Source organism: Microtus oregoni, unplaced genomic scaffold (assembly GCF_018167655.1).
Source record: "Microtus oregoni isolate MIOR12 unplaced genomic scaffold, Mior012 000005F_ref0000423, whole genome shotgun sequence".
Taxonomy (NCBI): domain Eukaryota; kingdom Metazoa; phylum Chordata; class Mammalia; order Rodentia; family Cricetidae; genus Microtus; species Microtus oregoni.
Genome location: NW_024543064.1, coordinates 986,670 through 1,005,839, shown reverse-complemented (window position 1 = coordinate 1,005,839; position 19,170 = coordinate 986,670). Strand labels below are relative to the sequence as shown.

The following is a 19,170-nucleotide window of genomic DNA, read 5'->3' as shown; positions in this document are numbered from 1 at the left end:
TAGAACGGAAAGACTTTTCCATTTGATGGTTTGACCCTCTAACGGGATTCCACTTTTAGTGACCTGGCACGGCTTGGCCCAAGCCAAAGGCCTCGTGTAAGTTAACAAACGCCTGGTTGTGGAAGATCATGTAGCCGATGCTACCGAATCCTGCCGGCCGTCGTGGCGGTGAGGGAGGCTTGGCTCTGTTTCTCCGCAGCCACACAGCTAAACAAGGCCAGGGCGGGTCGTCCCGAGTCACACCCTCCACTAGTGACACTCAAGAGAGGTGCCAGAAGCTCGCTGACCCTGAGCTTCTCCGTGTGCGTCACTTCCGACCGCCTCCATGCACGTCATCAGCGGGCGCCCGAGGAGGAAGTGACAACGTTCCTGACGCGCGCCGGGCGCAGTTTCTTCTCAGACTCCGGGATCGGCGGCAGCGGCGGCGACGGCGGCGACGGCGGCGCAGGGGTGAGTGGCGGCGGGAGGTCAGACGTGGGTTGACGGTGCTCCCGAAGAATCGGGCTAGCGACACAGTGCTGCCGCTTTCGGCCTCGCTCCGCGGAGCTACGGGCCGCGGAGGCGGCGGGCCGTGGAGGCGGCGGGCCCTGGCCGCCCCGGAGCCAGCCCCCGCCTCATGTTTGCGGGACCGCACCCCGGGGCCAGGGTTTGACGGGCCCCCTTGATCTTACCCGTCACCCAGGCCCCCCGCGTCCTGGAACGTTCTCACACAGCCCTTTGACACCTAAGGCACTGAGATAAGAGCTCTGACCGGGATGGTCTTTCATCCTGGAACGGTACCATTTCGTGGATGGTGATGATTGCGTTTTACGGAAAAGTGAACCGAGGTAAAAACTGAGTTGCCCAAAACCTTAAAGGAATGACAGAAAAAAAAAAAAAAAGAAGGCAGAATCCTCCTGCCTACCTGGACTTCCGGAACTTATTCTGAAACATTAATGATTAACCCTAAGTGTTCAGAATAGACAGAGCAACAGAGCATAGATTTCTGTGCCCCGAGGTTGCTTGAATTATCTTTCTTTTTGCAGCGTTTTAACTCAAATGGGTGATGAAAAGGACTCTTGGAAAGTGAAAACATTAGATGAAATTCTCCAGGAAAAGAAACGAAGGAAAGAACAAGAGGAGAAAGCAGAGATAAAACGCTTAAAAAATGTAAGCTATGTTTTTTAAGTAAGTGGTTTTCTTAAAGGAGATTTAATTTCTTTGCCCTCATTTTTCCATTAGAACAACGCTTCTTCGGTGAAGTTCTTTTGTACTTCCAAATGTCACAGGTGAGCCCAAAATCTATTCTAAAATTAACAAAAACATTCATATACACAGTTGACACTCAAGCCAGATTGATAACACACTGAAGCTGTATCTAGTTCTTTGGGCTTTTTGTTCTTTTGTTGTCATAATTTTATGTGCATTGGTGTTTTGCCTGCATGTCTATCTGTGTGAAGGTGTCAGGTGCCCTGGAACTGGAGTGACAGACAGGTGGGTGCTGGGAATTGAACCTGTGTCCTCTGGAAGAGCAGCCAGTGCTCTTATTCACTGAGCCATCTCTCCAGCCCCCGAAGCTGTATCTAAATGAGGATCTCTCCTTAAAAAATAAAATGTTCTGAACCTAGAATCTTTATTACAAGCAGACTAATTTTTCTCATCTCATAATTAGTATATTCATAACACCATTGCCAAGTATTTTTTAATATAGTGGGATCCTGCCTTGCAAATAAAGTGAATCATTTTGTAGCTTTTGTGGCTGTATGATAACATAGTCAGATATCATAGTATATCATAGTCAGAACTATGATAACGTAGTTTGGGGCGATTGGACATAAGTACTTCTTATGATAAAATTAGAGAGTGATCATTTCGAAATGTATATATGAATCTTGTATGATGTATTTGATGTGTTAAGTCCAACTTAGATCTTAATTTTGGCTTGTAAAAAAAAGTAATATTCTTGGCACAGTCTCATGTCCCTTATCATATATAGTGTTTTTAACTTTCTGTTCTCTGGTTTTGAGTTACAAAAAGAAAATGTGATGTTAATTACATAAAATTTGAACAAAAGTTACCTTGTGTTTTGTAATGTCACCATGCAACGTGTATATTTAAAGTTACTCAGCAAGCTTCAGTTTTAATCCCGACACTCAGGACCTCAGGAGGTCAGTGCTATATTATAGTGAGACCCTGTCTCAAAAAAAAAAAAAAGATATGTTTAGTAGTAAGGTAACCTCAGCATTTTGAGCATTTTGGAGCTGAGGTAAAAGGTTTCAAGTTCAAAGCCAGCCTGAGACCTTGGTTCAACAAAAAAAAAAAAAAAAAAAAACAAAAAACAAAGCCAGCCTGAGATACATAACAAGATATTTTTCAAAGGTTAGGAAGGTTATCTATAAGGAAAATGACTTAATGATTCATTTTTCTTTGCTTCTTAGTCTGATGACCGGGATTCCAAAAGGGATTCCCTTGAGGAGGGGGAGCTGAGGGATCACCGAATGGAAATCACTATCAGGAACTCACCGTACAGAAGAGAGGATTCTATGGAAGACAGGTGAGAACATGTAAGGTGTTGTAGTAGGCATGTTTAACCTAACCTGCAGCCCATGGACCACACAGGCCCCAGATTATCCCTGAATACGTCCGTGCAGAACTATAAAATGTAAAAGTAACAGGTTGTTGTGAGATGCCCAGTATGGGTTCTGGGCACTAAACTTGAGTCTTGTTCAAGAACAGCAAATGCTGTTAACCACTGAGCCCCCTAGCCTGCCTGTTTCAGTATCACTTTGGAAAAGTCTGGGGACTGGAGAGACGGCTTAGTGGTTAAGAGCACTTGTTGCTCTTCCAGTGGACCCAGGTTTGGTTCTCAGCACGATATGGTCATGGTGGCTAACAACTATCTGTAAGTCAGGTTTTAAAAGATCTGATGCCCCCTTCTGACTTCCATGGGTACATGTAGTGCACACACATATTTGCAGGAAAACATTCATACTCAAAAATGAATATAAAAATTTGAATTTTTGTATATTTGGTTTTTGTGTTTACTTGAGACAGGTATCTCTGCGTAGTCTTGGCTGTCCTGGAGCTCACTATATAGATCCTTGAACTCAGAAATCCATCTACCTCTGCCTCTCAAATGCTGGGATTAAAAGGTGTGCACCACTATGCTTGTCTCTGTAAAGTTTGTATTTTAACTTGAAGTTGACCTCACATGTGATGTTGCTTTTGTGTGGCATTATGAACACAAAATGAGCATGTATTCTTCAGTCAATGATTTAGATAATACATTTAAATGTTTATCGTAAGTAATCCAAAAGTGGAATTCAGAGGGGTTAGTATCAAGCCAACATGCATGATCAAAAGTTAAAATAATCTGGCTCTTTTGAGAAGCTCAAAGTGTAAAATTTTCCAGGATCCTGGAGTTACAAAATTAAAGGCACTGTTGGATGAACATTGACTTGGTTATTTGTGGTGGGACTGCAGGACCTCAGCAGTTTTACTGATGTATAAATGAGGATGAACATTGACTTGGTTATTTGTGGTGGGACTGCAGGACCTCAGCAGTTTTACTGATGTATAAATGAGGATGAACATTGACTTGGTTACGGGTGGTGGGACTGCAGGACTTCAGCAGTTTTACTAAAGTATAAATGACTGCATGAATTGCATATAATGTGTGAGTTGACACATTTTTGCTTAGCCATAAAACCATTATACCACAATCAAGAAAAAGCACAAGTGAGCATACACCTCCCTAAAGAGAGGCATCTTTGTTCTGCAGACAACCTCTGGTTCTCATATTTTTCATCTGAATCTTAAAATAGCTTCAGTTTTAGCTTTTCTTAAATGACGGCTGGAGTTGAACGTTATCCTATCAGGAACACTGCTTCTCTGCACTTGCCACCATGGTGTGTCTCTCATCTGTTTCAGAGGAGAGGAAGATGATTCTCTGGCCATTAAACCACCCCAGCAAATGTCTCGGAAAGAAAAAGCCCATCACAGAAAAGACGAGAAGAGAAAAGAGAAGCGTAGACATCGTAGCCATTCAGCCGAGGGAGGTAGGAGTCTGTGCTTTCTTCATGTGGTAGTCACAGCTCCGTTTCCTCTGTCATGTGCATCTTCTTCAGAGTGTGTCTGCAGTGAAGATGAATGGAGTATTAGCCAGAAGTCTAGACTCAATGCTGACTTTTTGGAATAACTCTTTCCTTTTTCTGTTGGTATGTGTATGTTTTACTCTTTCCCCTTTTACTGTTTTTTTTTTTTTAAAGTCATTTGTCTGTTGTATAGAATTGCTCTCATTTAATAAGTACAGAAAGAAAAACACCAAAAAATAATAATAGGTATTGGGGTCAAGTCCAACTAACAGCTTTGACTTGAGAGGACAATACCAAGAGCTTTTGTTTGTTTGGGGGCTGCCTTCCAGCACTCAGGCTTCTTCTCCTTCAGCCTCCTAGATTCCGGGGTTACAGCCATTTCCAAGGGGTTCTCAGCAGTACTATAGAATCTACTAAAAGAAAGAGCTTTGCTATGTGTTGTATATGAATAATGATTTTTTTAAGTTACGAAATGTCATGGTAGAACACTAAGAAAGGTGAAAATCAAGGTTGGAGAGAAAGATAGCTCAGTGTTAAGAGCACTTACTTCTCTTGCAGAGGATCTGGATTTGGTTCCCAGTACCCCACTGGGCAGCCTATGACCACCTATAACTCTACTTCCAGGGATGCAATATGCTTGGCCTTCCAAGGACACCTGCATGTTTGTGGTGCACATAAGCTCATGTAAGCACCCATGTATGCCGTATATATGCAGGTCAGAAGAGGACATTGGATCCCTTGGAGCTGAAGTTACAGGTCGTCATGAGCTTCCTGACATGGAATCAATCAGTCATAGGTCCTTGCGAAGAATAGCAGGCATCATCTCTAGTTCCATTCTTTTTTTGTTTTTTGAGACAGAGTTTCTCTGTGTAGCCCTGGCTGTCCTGGAACTCGTTTTTGTAGACTAGGCTGGCCTTGAACTCAGAGATCCGCCTGCCTCTGCCTCCTGAGTGCTGGGATTAAAGGCTGCACCCCTGCCTGGCATAATTGAGCTTCTTTGCATGATGCTCATATCTCATTAGGAAAGCACGCCAGAGTGAAAGAGAAAGAACGAGAGCATGAACGTCGGAAACGCCATCGAGAAGAACAGGATAAAGCTCGCAGGGAATGGGAAAGACAGAAGAGGAGGGAAATGGCAAGAGAACATTCCAGGAGAGAAAGGTGAGGCCTGCTCCTTACGGACCTTTAATACAGTGTCTGTGGTGACTGAGAGACTGGTTTAGTGTGAATAGTTGGGGAAGGATACCGCAAGGGAATGCTGAGGTCTATATTTCTGACTTTTCTCTTTGCTGTGGGTACGGTTCATCATGGCAGGGTGGCGTCTGCAGTCAGGAAACAAAATAATGAATGTTAGTACTCATTTCTTTCTACGTTTTATTCATTCTGGAACCCCAGTCCATTAAATGGTGATACCCACATGAAGATGGATCTTCTCACCTTGATACAGTCTAGAAACTCCCTTACAGCAGTACTCAGAGATTTTAGACCTTGTCAAGGTGACAGTATTAACTGACAAGGTAGGAATTCAGGCATGAGGATGAAGAATTCAGCCAGATGTGAAGTGGTGGAGTTGGAAAGGGAGGACTGTGGGAAACTGGTGTTTCCTAGTACCCCTGACCCTATCACATTGGGGAGTGAGGCAGATTCTGTTTTGTAAGAACATGCAATCAGTTGTGTCTCTGAATTCAAGGACAGCCAGTCTATATAGATCAAGTTCCAGGGCAACACACCTGTCTCAAAAAACAAACAAAAAAAAAAAAACCAACAAAACAGCAACAACAAAAAAGAACCTGGAGTCTGACACCTTTTCAGTTTCTCTGTTACTGTTCTGGAACTCTGTCTGTAGACCAGGCTGGCCTCGAACTAACAGATCTTCCTGTCTCCGCCTCCTGAATGCTAGAATTAAAAGTGTGAGCCATCACCATCCAGCAGTAGTGGGTTATTTTTAAGCTTTGGTAAAGTTAGGTGGAGACTTGGCATGGTAGTATACACCTTAAATCCAGTACTGCAGAGGCAGGCAGACCTCTTTGAATTTGAGGCCAGCCTGGTCTACATAGCAAATTCTGAGCCAGCCAGGGCTCCGTAGATGCAGCATCCTAGAGGAACTCATGCAAACTCATGATCTGAGTCCTGTCACAGTCAGTGCTTAGGGGGTGTGTCTGTGCATGTTTGTCTTAGTTTCCTCTTCTGTACAATAAAATACTCAGACAAAAGCAACTTTTCTAAGGGAGAAGGGACTTAATTGTTCCACAGTTTCCGGTTACAGTTCATCATTGCAGGGCAGTCAGCTGGAAGCTGAAGCAACTGGACATAGTACTGCATCCACAGCCAAGAGCAGAGGGCGGTGAAGTCATTCCAGCACAGCAGTGCTCAGCTCACTTTCTCCACGTTTTTGTTTTTGGAGACAGGGTTTCCTTGTGTAACAGCCCTAGCTGTCCTGGAACTAGCTCTTGTAGACCAGGCTGGCCTCGAACTCACAGGGATTCACCTGCCCCTGCCTCCCGAGTGCTGGGTTTAAAGGTGTGTGCCACCACCGTCTAGCTACTTACTTCACTCTTAAAGATCGTCTTTTTAAAGCTTTTTCCTTTGTTTGTTGTTTGTTTAATTATGTGTATATGTATGTAGGTATGTTTGTGTATGTGAGCACAGATTCCCTGAGAGATGAGAGGTATCAGATCCTCTACAAGAGCAGCAAGCATTCTTAACCAGTGAGCCATCTCTCTAGCCCTACTTTCTCCACTCTCCCTAGGGAAGGTGTGTCTTCTTACCTCGGCTGGCATAGTCATTATAAATCTGGATGATAGCAATTCACGCCTTTAGTCCCAGCACTCGGGATGTGGAGGGAGGCAGATCTCTACGAATTCTAGGCCAGCCTGGTCTACAGAGCAAGTTCTGTAGGTCATGGCTACGTAGAGAACCCTGTCTTGAGAAACCAAAAAAATTCATTATAATCCTCTGAAGATATAACTACAGCCCACCCTAATCTAGACAATCCTTCACTGAGTCTTTCTCAGAAGATTCTCCACTGTGAAAAGTCAACATTCAAAGCTAACCGTTATGTGGTTTATCATTTGTTCAATAAGCAGGAGCAGCCTAGGGCAGCTAAGGAGATTGTTTAGAGTGGATGCTATGGTTGTCTGCATCACAGTGGAAACAGCCTGGTTCTTCCCAACATAAAGGGACTAAGAAATAAGAAAGGAGCTCCCCAAGGACCTGACAGTCTAGGAACTAGGACACCAGGCTAAGGACATTTTTCCAGCAATTCTCGGTCAGCTTACACCCTGGGAACAGTATCTGTTTAGCTCCATGTATATCCTCTGGAGTAGGGAAGGCTGAGTTCAAGAAAAGTTTGGGAGCTGACCTATTAACAGTAAGGCCTAAAGAGATACTGACTGTCCCAGCAGGTAGCACTAAACACACAGCATAGGTAAGAACAAAAATTGCTGGTTCTCATTGAAGCACTTGGTACGCTCAGCGGTCAGTCTGAAGCCAGTAGTCTGGATATAAACTCACAGCCTATACCCACTGTTCATTTTCTAGAGACTAAAGATGCCTTGTCCAGCGGTGGGGGCTTGGGATAGAAGTAGAGCTTGGTAAATGAAGTTTGAGCATCTGTGTAGTTTTTTGTAAGGTAAAGCAGAAGAAAATAGGAGAAAACGTGGACATATTTCTGGATAAGACTAAGCAAAGTCTACCTGCCTTGTCTCCCAAGCCAGCTTTAATTGAGAAGTTATAATTGAGAAGAGCCACCATAATTGTGCTTTAGAAACCCATTAAGATAATCTGAGAACTGGGGGTGAGAGCAGTAAAAACTGACCTATCAGAGGGTCCTAAGTTCAGAGTTTGAAATCAGTCTGGAATCCATGCTGTTTCTTTCTTTTCTTTTTCCTTTTTTAGATGTATTTATATTATGTATATGAGTATTCTATCTGCATATACAACTTTATGTCAGAAGAGGGCATCAGACCCCCACTGTAGATGGTTGTGAGCCACCATGTGGTTGCTGGGAGTTGAACTCAGGACCTCTGGAAGAGCTGCCAGTGTTCTTAACCACTGAACTCTCTCTCTCTCCAGTCTCTGAGACCCTATTTCAAAACATGAAGCGGGTGAGAGGGTTGGACAGATTGTCCAGCAGTTAAGGACCAGGGTTCATTTCCCAGCACACACGGTGGCTCACAGCTGCCTATAACTATAATTCAAAAGGATTTGATACCCTCTCTGATCTCCACAGGCTGCATACACATGCACATGGCACACATACATGTGTATAAAACATTCATGCACATAAAATTCATTTAAAGAAAATCACATGGACTGCAGAGGTGAACTTGCCTTGGAGAATTCTGGAACTTTGCTAAAACATGCAGACTGTATTTAATAGAGCAGTAGGAGGGGTTGGCGAGATGGCCCACCAGTTAAGTGCTCTGACTGCTCTTCTAGAGGCCCTGGGTTCAATTCTCAGCACCCAAATGGCAGCTCACAACTGTCTGAGGTAACTCCAGGTCCAGAGGATCTGATGTTAGTGCATATAAAATAAAGTTAAATAAAATTTTTTTAAAAATTAAAAAAAAAATAGAGTAGTAAGAGTTAATCTTCTGGGCTGGAGAGATGGCTCAGTGGTTAAGAGCATTGCCTGCTCTTCCAAAGGTCCTGAGTTCAATTCCCGGCAACCACATGGTGGCTCACAACCATCTGTAAAGAGGTCTGGTGCCCTCTTCTGGCCTGCAGACGTGCACACAGACAGAATATTGTATATATAATAAATAAATAAATATTTTTTTAAAAAAAAGAGAGTTAATCTTCTTTGAAGAGAGAGGAGTCTCAGTGCCCTGTGTGTGGAACAGCATCTTTGGTACCATCTTTTTGTAACAAAAGTCCGAGGAGGAGGGAAAGGCAGAATGATGGGCTCCTGAATAGTGGTTGAGCACTTCCTCTGTTTGCTCTCAAACCCAGATATCCAGACCCAAATAACTCGGTAAGCCCCGAGCAGGGTGAACACAAGAGTTGCCAAAGAGATCTGCGCTTCCTGTCAGAATGTTAGCCCTACACCATTTAACAAAAATCTCAGCTGGGAAGTCTATGTCTGGCACAACTTTTCTACAAAAGTGAAAGGAAAGGAAAGGGAAAAAGGGAAAGGGAAGACGTTCCATGGTAACTGGGCCTGGTGGACTTCATAGCCAGCAAGAAGTAGTAAGGAAGACCCTCAGAATGAGCTTCAGACTGGAATTGGTGAATGTAAGGTCAACAGCAGAGTTTGTGCATATGTCACTCAGGCTTGTGGATCTTTGTGATTTGAGACCAGCCTGAGCTACATTATGAGGCCCTCTCTCAGCCTCCTACTTTCCCAAGAAATAGCAAGACTAGCCAGGCATTGAAGTGTATCCTTGTAAACACAGCTCTTGGGGTTTAGGCAGAAAAATTGCTGAAAGTTTAAGGCAGGCCAGGAGACTTGGAGAAACCCTAACAGACAGACCATGAGTTTAAATAACATCAAGTGTACCTGTTTAAAATCAAAGAAGAAATTAAAACATAAAACTCCAGAAATGCAGATCCTTTTTTCATAGGAATATGAAAAATGGTGGATTTAGCCACTTGGACGTGTTTCAGTACCTAGTAAGTTTTCTGCTGTCCTGGTGATAGCTGCCTTGTTTTCAAGCAACTAGCTCCTTCGCTGTCTCCATCTTGTTGAAGCCCTCGCTGTCTCAAGCTGGGGCAGGAAGTGGCCCAAGGTTCATCTGCCCAGACTTTAGTGAAGGAATTTGTCAACACTCAGGTCTTTAGGCCATGGCTGCCTTTCCCCCATCCCAGAGGCCTCTCTACCTCTTGTTTGTGTACTCCTGATCTGCAGGATCTAACCAGGTTCTCTGGGTGCTGTGTTTTCCTAGAGCTGCCAACTGAGGCAATAGGACCGATGTGTTTGGGGTCTGACAGGTGATAGCCTCCTCCTATGCTTTTCTTCTGCTGTGGCTCACCAGGAACTAACTACTTGATGATGTGCACATATGGTTTTGACACCTAAGTAGCCATGTATGGCTTTACAGTGTGCAGATATCTACATAAGTTCAGCAGAAATCAACCTGGCCTAAGAAAGAAATTCCTGTGGGCTAGGAGCATGATGACCTGGTGTGCTTTTTCCAGGGACCGCCTGGAGCAGTTAGAAAGGAAGAGGGAGCGGGAGCGCAAGATGAGGGAGCAACAGAAGGAACAGCGGGAACAGAAGGAGCGGGAACGGAGGGCAGAAGAGCGGCGCAAAGAGAGAGAAGCGCGTAGGGAAGGTAGGTGGGAGGGACTGCCCTCTTTCTCTGTGGGTCCTCTTGGACTACTCTGAGGGGGTTGACTGCTGCCATAGACAGTGCTTGTGATGTGACAGCCTTGACTGGGCCCTGGGAAGGACCCTTGAAGGGAGGCAGAGAAGCAGTTCTTGGCTCCTGTGCTTGCTTTACTAAACCCTTCCTTTTCCCATTTTAAGTTTCATGGCAATATATGTTTATAGTCTATTTTACCCTTTTAAAGAAGGCTTATTTATTTTTATTCTGTGTTTATGAGTGCTTTGCTTGTATGTATGTCAGTGTAACGTGCTTGCCTGGTGTGCTTAGAGACATGAAAAGGGCATCAGATCCCCTGGCCCTGGAGTTAGAGATTGCTGTGAGTCTCTGCGTCGGTGCTAGAACTCAAGTTTGTGTCTTCTGAAAGAGAGCTGGAAGGAGGCTTGCGTTTGTCGTTTGCTGTTTATATTTTTCATATCTGATTACATTTTTACCCTCATTTTTGCTTTATTATCATATTTGTATCATTAATCTATTACTCTCTCTCTTTGTTTTATTTTTATTTTATGTGTATGAGTGTTCTGTCTACATGTCCGTCTGTGCACCACATGTTTGTGTGGTGCCTAAGGAGATGAGTGAGAGCCTCCATGTGGGTCCTGGGACTTGAACCTGGGTCGTTTGCAAGAATAAGTGCTCTTACCCACTGAGCCAACTCTCCAGTTCCATCTATCTACTTTTAAACCAAATATTTTAGTTCATTTCTCATTTTGTTTTGTATATAGTCTATATCTGGTTTTTATTTGTTAGTTTGTGTGGTTACCATGAGGTTACATACAATATTCTAAAGTTATGACAAATTTGAATTGATACCAGTTTCACTTTACTAACTTGCAAATTCTGTTGCTTTTATCTCTCTGAAACCTTTCCAGTTGTTCCTGTCACAAAAATGCATCTTCGTATGTTTAAACTAGCACCTTTAAAAGTGCATTGCCTAACAAACAGAGCTATAAACAGTGGCTACCTTACTCCAGAAAACAGTTTTATTACACACAGTAAATGCAATGTGGTTCTGAATTCATCCTGCTTGGAGTCTGTGGAGCAGCGTGAATGCTGATGTTCGTGTCTTCTGACAATGTGTGCTTCAGCAGATCCTTCTTAGGTGCCCTCTGTTCCTCTCTAATCCTTACTGGACTCGGTAATCTCAGGGCCTCTCTGGTCTTGGTATTTTTCTTTAATGGTTTTCCTTTCCTGTTTCTTAGGTTTCATAGTTTCCGTTGCTATATCTTTCAATTCACTGACTCTGTTTTCTGCCTACCCAGGCTTGCTGTTGGATCCCTATAGTGGGCCAAATATTTTCACTGGGAATCTTTTATTTAGAAGGCCTTTTTTTAAAATCGATTTATCTATTTATTCATTTTGAGCCAGTGTCTCAGATTAGTCCAGATGGCCTAGCACTCACTGGGTATCCTGTTACGACACTGGACTCTCAACAGTCGTTCTTCACCAGGCTACCATGGGCTAGGATTATGGGAATCACCTGTAAACCCACCTGGGTTTCCTATTTGTTTGTTGGTGTTTTCATGTTCATAGCACCATGTCCTTGGTTTTTGCCACATCTTTAGTTCTTGGAATATCTTTAAAATAGTTGTCTTAAAGTCTTGGTTTTTGTTTGTTTCCATTAAGCCATTTTCATCGTAAACAGTGATGTAAGGAGTCCTATTATACTACTAGTAGAGACGTAGGTCAGTACCCTCAGTCTAGCTTTGTCTTCTTACCTCGATGGTCCAGGAGTCCCCTTTCTTCCTGTGGTCCAGATCATGATAGGGAGGGCAGCACAGCTCCTTCATACTTCTGAGCCATGCCGGGGCAGTCATCTGGCAGCGTGTGCCTTGGACTTCTTATCCCAGGCCGTGCAGTGGGTAAGTTCCTTGCCAGAGAGCTCAAACATATGGGCCACGGTGCCACTATGTGGACACCAGCCACAAAATTTCTTTAAGGTCTGGTGCAGACTGGTGACATCTCTTTCCCATTTTTTTGAGGTCATTCCTATAGGTCATCTTCAGACTTCTCTTTGTTGGCATCTGCCATCTCGCTTACGTTGGTGTGGTTAATGTTTTTCCTTTGAGACAAACCTTGCTGTTTCTTTGAATGTCTTGTGGGTGTGGGTTTTTTGTTTTGTTTTGTTTTGTGAGGCAGGGTCTCTTCAAAGCCTTAGTTGTCCCTGAATTCACTACATAGACCAGGCTTGTCTCCAAGTCACAGAGATCCATCTGCCTCTGCCTTTCAAGTGCTAAAAGTTGTTTGCTTTTGTTTGTTTGTTTGGTTGGTTGGTTGGTTGGTGTCTTGGTTAGGGTTAATATTGCTGTGGTGAAACACCATGACCTAAGCAGCTTGTGGAGGAGTTTATTTGGGTTACACTTCCACATCACAGTTCATCGTCAGAGGAAGTCAGACAGTTACTCAGACAGGCCAGGAACCTGGCTGGGGAGCTGATGCAAACGCCATGGAGGAATGCTGCTTTGTGGCTGACTTTCCATGGCACCCAGGATCACCAGCCCGGAAATGGCACCACCTGTAGTGAACCTTTGTCTGTATTACCAGATCCCAAAAAAGCTTCATGGAGACTTAACTTTTAATTATAAAAGCTCAGCTTATAGCTTAGGCTTATCCCACCAGCTCATATAACTTAAATTAACCCATTTCTACTCATCTGTGTGTTACCGCATGACACATGGCTTTTATAGTCTTTCTCCTTCTCTGGCTGTCGAATACTCCACCTTTCTTCTTCCCAGAGCTCTCTCTTCAGAAGTCCCTGCTATACCTCCTGCCTAGCTATTGGCCATTTAGCTTTTTATTAAACCAGTCACAGTGACTTTACACAGTGTAATCCAATATCTTGCAACATTTCCCCCTTTTTGTCTAACTCAAAAAGAAAGGGCTTTTAACTCTTTTTAATGTAATAAAACTATCCAATAAGAACAATTCTCAGGTAAGAAATAAATTTACAGCATACGGTCCATTTGCATTTGGCAAATTCAGAGAAAATACTCCATTATCAGTGCTGTCTTGGTGAGTCTAAAGTTTTGTACCTAATTTACCTTCTATCATAACTAATGAAAACTGTAACTACCTCTCTTCAACTCCATCAAAGACTTGAGAAGGATATGATATTACCAAAGTAAACAGGAAGTGCAGAGGAAGCAACTTCCAAAACAAAAAAAAAAAAAAAATGACAGAGTCATCTAACTGCCTGGACAGTCACCCAAGGTTCTTCTGCAATGCTGGAACATCCGTCTTCAGCCTACAGGCCTAAAATATCTGACAAACTTTTCTGTGAAGCAGGAATTTTCAAGGACTGTCCTACCTTGTCTTGGCAAACTTTGGCAGTCGCCTTCTTTTGTGTCCTATTTGTCCGATTTAGACAGCACACTGTCAGCAGTCAAGGCACGGTCAGTTTCTTGCCTGGTGGCTAGCTTTTTTACAAAGAAAGTAAACTCCATATGGAGGTTCTTCCATGCCCATCATCCTTTTTTGAAGTAAAATGGTGCTGCTAGAAATAGATGTCTCACTGTCTTGCAAAGCCTTATTATTAATATACCACATTCTGTAGATCTGTGAAGTGTTTTAAGACCACCTGTCTATCTAAAATATCTGTTTGACCTTGAAAACTTACTTCACATGACAACAAATTTGATTGTTATAGTGACTGCCAACTTGCATTTCTTTATTATCCTAAATAGTTTGTAATAATCACTTTCAAGAACTTGAAATTTATATTGCATTGTTAAATGAGCTGTATAGGAACAATACCTTAAACAAGATTAAGAAAAATAATTTTAATTTGTATCAATAAAATTCCATAACAATATAAAATATTTGAGACTAGTGGTTGTTCAAAAGTAAATTCAAAAATTTTATTCCATCTGGGGCTGGAGAGATGGCTCAGTGGTTAAGAGCATTGCCTGCTCTTCCAAAGGTCATGAGTTCAATTCCCAGCAACCACGTGGTGGCTCACAACCATCTGTAATGAGGTCTGCTGCCCTCTTCTGGTCTGCAGACATACACACAGACAGAATATGGTATACTGTATACATAATAAATAAATAAATATTAAAAAAAATTTTATTCCATCTATACTGTATATGCTATATCTTCCTTTTCCTTTCAGAAAGAGTTTCATGAATCTAATCTCCTTTGTTTAGCTTTTCCTCTGATCATGACTAGTTTCAACTTGTGACCAACCCCTCTCCTAAGCTAGGGGCGATGACATCTTTAGGGAACCTTGAGAAAATTAAGATAATGGCCAAGGCCTGAAGAAGCTAGCCTTGTCCAGTTTCGGTGTGATGGGCTAATCCAAGGCTTATCTGAAGTCCTAGCTGGAGTAGTCTGTGAGGCTGGACCATCTATCTCAGCAAGCAGCCTTGAAGCTGTTCTGGGTGCAGAACTCTTAGGAAACTGTAACAGAGGCACCCTGAGGGGCTGGATCACCTGGGTCACCTGTTTTCATTGGTGTCTGGTCCTCTTGCTCTTAAAACACAAACTTTCAAAGGTAACATGCGTATCTGTATTAACACAAGTGTGAACTTTGCGTTGAACACAAGCCAGCCAAAGATGATGTTTTATGCCTGTCTTGTAATTTTTTAAGGTTTATTTTTTTATGTCTGTAGCTAGAATTTTCAGGTGATCTCCCCCATCAAATCTGATCACTATTATCAACCTTGAGTTAATCGAGTCTACAGTCTTGCATTTTCTGTGGAAACAAAAGCATAACCTCTTCTCCAACGCATCATATTTATTGATTTCCATTGTGAAGTTAAAACATTTTTAAAATACATAGGTTGGTTTAATATAACAGTTTCCATAATCCTCTGTGTAACCTTTAGAATCTGTCCTGGAACTAGCTCTGTAGACCAGGCTGGCCTCAAACACACTGAGATCTGCCTGCCTCTGCCTCTCAAGTGCTGGGATTAAAGGTGTGCACCACCACCACCCGGCTGGAATCATGTTCTTTTTTTTTTTTTTTTTAAGATTTTATTTATTTATTATGTATACAACATTCTGCCTCGATATATGCCCGCACGCCAGAGGAGGGCGCCAGATCTCATTACAGATGGTTGTGAGCCACCATGTGGTTGCTGGGAATTGAACTCAGGACCTTTGGAAGAGCAGGCGGTGCTCTTAACCACTGAGCCATCTCTCCAGCCCTGGAATCATGTTCTTAATTGAGATTCTCTCCTTTTGGATGGCTTTAGCTTGTGTCAAGTTGACATAAAACTATCCAGCATTGTGGTTGGTTGTTTTTTTCTTAGACGTGTTCTCTTTGTCCTGGAACTCATTATGTCCTTGCTGTCCTGGAACTCATTATGTACAACAGGCTTGCTTCCAACTCAGAGATATCTCTGCCTCTGCCTCTGCCTCAGCCGCCACTGCCTCTGCCTCCTTGTGCTGGGATTAAAGGCGTTTGCCACCCTGTTAGGTCTTGTTTATTTTTTAGCTTGAATGTTTGTCATGATTCTGAGATCAGACCCTTCCTCAGAGCGTGCTGTGACTCTGTGAGTGTTGGGGCTGTGTTGGCCTGGCACATCCTCCTGTGCCAAATCTAAGTCTACCTGTCTGGGAATGTGTAATTACTTTCTATCTTCCCCTGTGTATAATTGCTTTAATGTCCGCATCCTTAATTATCTAGCTTCTGAGAGGAAAAGAAGAAACGGAAGTGGGTATAGGTGCTCTAGCCCTTATATTCTCTAAAAGACACCCTAACTAGAGTGAGGTGCAGTCTCGATAAGCTTGGCTACTTTATCCCTCTGGGGTTGCAAGCAGCAGCGATAGCACAGGTCTCTGATGGTTGGGGATAAGCCCTTCTCACCTGCAAACTCCTCTGGAACTCAGAATAACTGATTGCCCTTAATACGAGGGTGGGCAGCTTCTGGTGTGCTAACAGCTAAATTGACCAGAATTAACCAGTTTGTTATCCAACCCTCCCCTGGAACTTGAAGACCCTCAGCTGATTCCAGAGTTCCACACTAATTGTGTAACCCAGGCCAAGTTGATGCTGAGTGACGCCTGGCATTTCAGTCCCAGACTTATTTCTAGACTTATTTCCCACCTTGGCCTCAGTGATTAGTGAAGATCATTCTAGAAAGTCCTCTGGTAAGGCAGTAACCTCCAGCTTGGAGCTTTTTCCAAATGAGTTTTTAGCCTGTGATGTTGAAGCTTTTAATGCTATGTGGGTTTGTAACACCCCGGCAGTTGTGCACAGGGTAGAACCATGTTGGGAAGGCAGCTCCCAGCAACCTCTCTGTTCTGTTTGTGCGTACAGTCTCTGCACACCACCGCACAATGAGGGAGGACTACAGTGATAAGGGAAAGGTTGGCCACTGGAGCCGCAGCCCTCTGCGGCCACCGCGGGAGCGCTTTGAGATGGGAGACAACCGTAAGCCAGGTGAGGCCAGGCAAGCATGAACATTTTCCTGGGACATACTTGAACATGCGACTCTGCCTTTTTAGTAATTATGATATATATGAAAATGCTGTAATGTAACCTATTATTTTGTATTCTATGCTAACCCTTAAAAGTTTATTTTAAAAATGGAAGGGGCAATAGTTTATGAAATTAAGGAAAACCTTGCCAAGTGATTTCTTCTGCACAATAAAATCTTGTATCGGGGAGCCAGCAAGATGGCTCAGCAAGTAAAAGTTCTTACCAAATGCGCTGACCTAATTGTAATGCCTGAAGGAAAAACTCGCTTGCACAAGGTGTCCTCTGACCTCCAGACACTCTCCCAAGAAGGCATGTGTTTCTTTCTTTTTTAAATGTTCAGTGGTATTTTGACTGCACACCCTGCGTGAGGGTGTCAGATCTTGGAGTTACAGATAGTTGTGAGCTGCCATGTGGGTGCTGGGAATTGAACTCTAGTCCTCTGGGAGAACAGCCAGTGCTCTTAACCACTGAGCCATCTCTCCAGCCCCGGGCTTGTGATTCTTAACTGAGATGCATGTTTGTAATCTTTTTGGAAGTTGTTCATCCAGTTAAAATATGTGTGGATGGGGAGCTGGAGAGATGGCTCAGTGGTTTAGAGCACCGTCTGCTCTTCCAGAGGTCATGAGTTCAATTCCCAGCAACCACATGGTGGCTCACAACCATCTGTAATGAGATCTGGCGCCCTCCTCTGGCGTGTGGGCATACATGGAGGCAGAATGTTGTATACATAATAAATAAATAAATCTTTAAAAAAAAATATGTGTGGATGAACTCTCTGCCATACACAGTGAAGCTGATCATTGCATAAGCCGCGTGTTAACTTTTGGGTGGTGCTGTCTTGTTTATTTAAGGACATTTTCCCATGGCTGGATACATAGTTTGTAGATTGCCTGCCCAGTGTTTGATTCCCAGCACCACATAAGAAAGAGTATGGTAGGTCTATATTCCCAGTCTTCATGAGATGGAAACAGGAGGATCTGAAGTTAATATCATCTCTGCTACGTAGTAAGCTATAGACCGCAGGGTTACATGAGACACTGTCTCAAAAAAGAAAAAATTAGGACTGGAGAGCTAAATTGGCAGCGACAAACACTTGCTGCTCTTTTAAGGACCTGAATTCTGTCCCAGAACTCACATGGCAGCTCATAACTATTTGTAATTCCAGTTCCAGTGACTCCAGTAGCACACATACGATGTACATACATGCAGCAAATACTCACAAGATAATAATCAGTGAAGTAATTTTAGAAAGAAACAATCATCTCTCCAAAATCACCTGTATGTGATTTATTTCAAAGTAAAAGAAGAGAAGATGGAAGAACGAGACCTTCTGTCAGACCTGCAGGACATCAGCGACAGCGAAAGGAAAACCAGCTCAGCCGAATCGTCATCAGGTACCTGGGGCTGCCTGGCTAAGGCTCTGATGCTGCTGCAGGGGAAACCAAGATTCACCTAGTGACTGTTTCATTCTGTAGCAGAATCAGGCTCAGGTTCTGAGGAAGGGGAGGAGGAAGAGGAGGAGGAAGAAGAGGAAGAAGGGAGCACCAGTGAAGAATCAGAGGAAGAAGAGGAGGAAGATGAGGAGGAGGAGGAAGAGGAGACTGGGAGCAACTCTGAGGAAGCCTCAGAGCAGTCTGCAGGTGAGTACCTGGCAAGTCATATGGGTTGCATTGATGTAAAAGTAATTTATGCTCACTGTACAGTTTATGTACTGCAGAAAAATAATTTAAAGTCTAATTAATGTAAGCATGTGTGCAAATAAAGTTGCCTTTCTTTGTGAGATTCACATTGACTCCAGAATTGGGGCTGGAAATGTGGCTCAATAGTAAAGTGCTTGCCTAGTGTGTGTGAGGCCCTGAGTTCAATCCCCAATACCACCAGAAAAATAACCCCCCAGATTGGTAGGTAAGACCACTTGCTGTTTTCCAGACCTCTTGCTGACAATCAGGTCGGCCTGAGACAGGGCAAGCTTGCGGTTCCCAGTCCTGCTCTCAGCTCCGTGCTGACTGAGCACACGCCTGTTCTCCTTTGCAGAAGAAGTGAGTGAGGAGGAAATGAGTGAGGACGAAGACAGAGAAAATGAGAACCACATCTTGGTTGGTAAGGAGCTCCTTATGGTAGTACCTGGCCCTGTTAATACAAACCATCCACAGCTCATAATACCCCATGAACTCAGCATTGTCCCTGGAAACTGGAGAGCTGCTGTCCTGGCAGTGCCATCTGAGAGATGGTGTGACTCCCAGGGACACATCTTCGGTCATTTTGCAGCCTGTGCTCATCATGGCTGGCATTACTTGACAGGAAACATCTTTATATGTATGCCATCCTTCTCTGTGCCCACTGTGGATTA

General features: G+C 43.4%; 1 protein-coding gene across 5 annotated transcripts in view; it reads left to right on the top strand.

Annotated features, from left to right (window-relative positions):
- The first annotated feature begins 363 nt into the window (after positions 1–363).
- Positions 364–19,170, top strand: part of LOC121448367 (cyclin-dependent kinase 11B) — a 28,263-nt gene continuing 9,456 nt past the window's right edge. Inside the window, exons 1-12 of one of the 5 annotated variants that reach the window (XM_041652336.1) lie at positions 419–450; positions 683–827; positions 1,026–1,149; positions 1,222–1,268; positions 2,418–2,533; positions 3,910–4,037; positions 5,096–5,234; positions 10,212–10,348; positions 16,659–16,781; positions 18,119–18,214; positions 18,296–18,460; positions 18,855–18,920. In XM_041652336.1, the coding sequence (XP_041508270.1) occupies positions 1,260–1,268; positions 2,418–2,533; positions 3,910–4,037; positions 5,096–5,234; positions 10,212–10,348; positions 16,659–16,781; positions 18,119–18,214; positions 18,296–18,460; positions 18,855–18,920 (979 nt within the window). In that variant the 5' untranslated portion in view covers positions 419–450; positions 683–827; positions 1,026–1,149; positions 1,222–1,259. Of the gene's footprint in view, positions 451–522; positions 828–1,025; positions 1,150–1,221; positions 1,269–2,417; positions 2,534–3,909; positions 4,038–5,095; positions 5,235–10,211; positions 10,349–16,658; positions 16,782–18,118; positions 18,215–18,295; positions 18,461–18,854; positions 18,921–19,170 lie in introns of those variants that run through there. The other 4 variants (XM_041652335.1, XM_041652332.1, XM_041652334.1 and 1 more) reach the window with 4 other exon arrangements.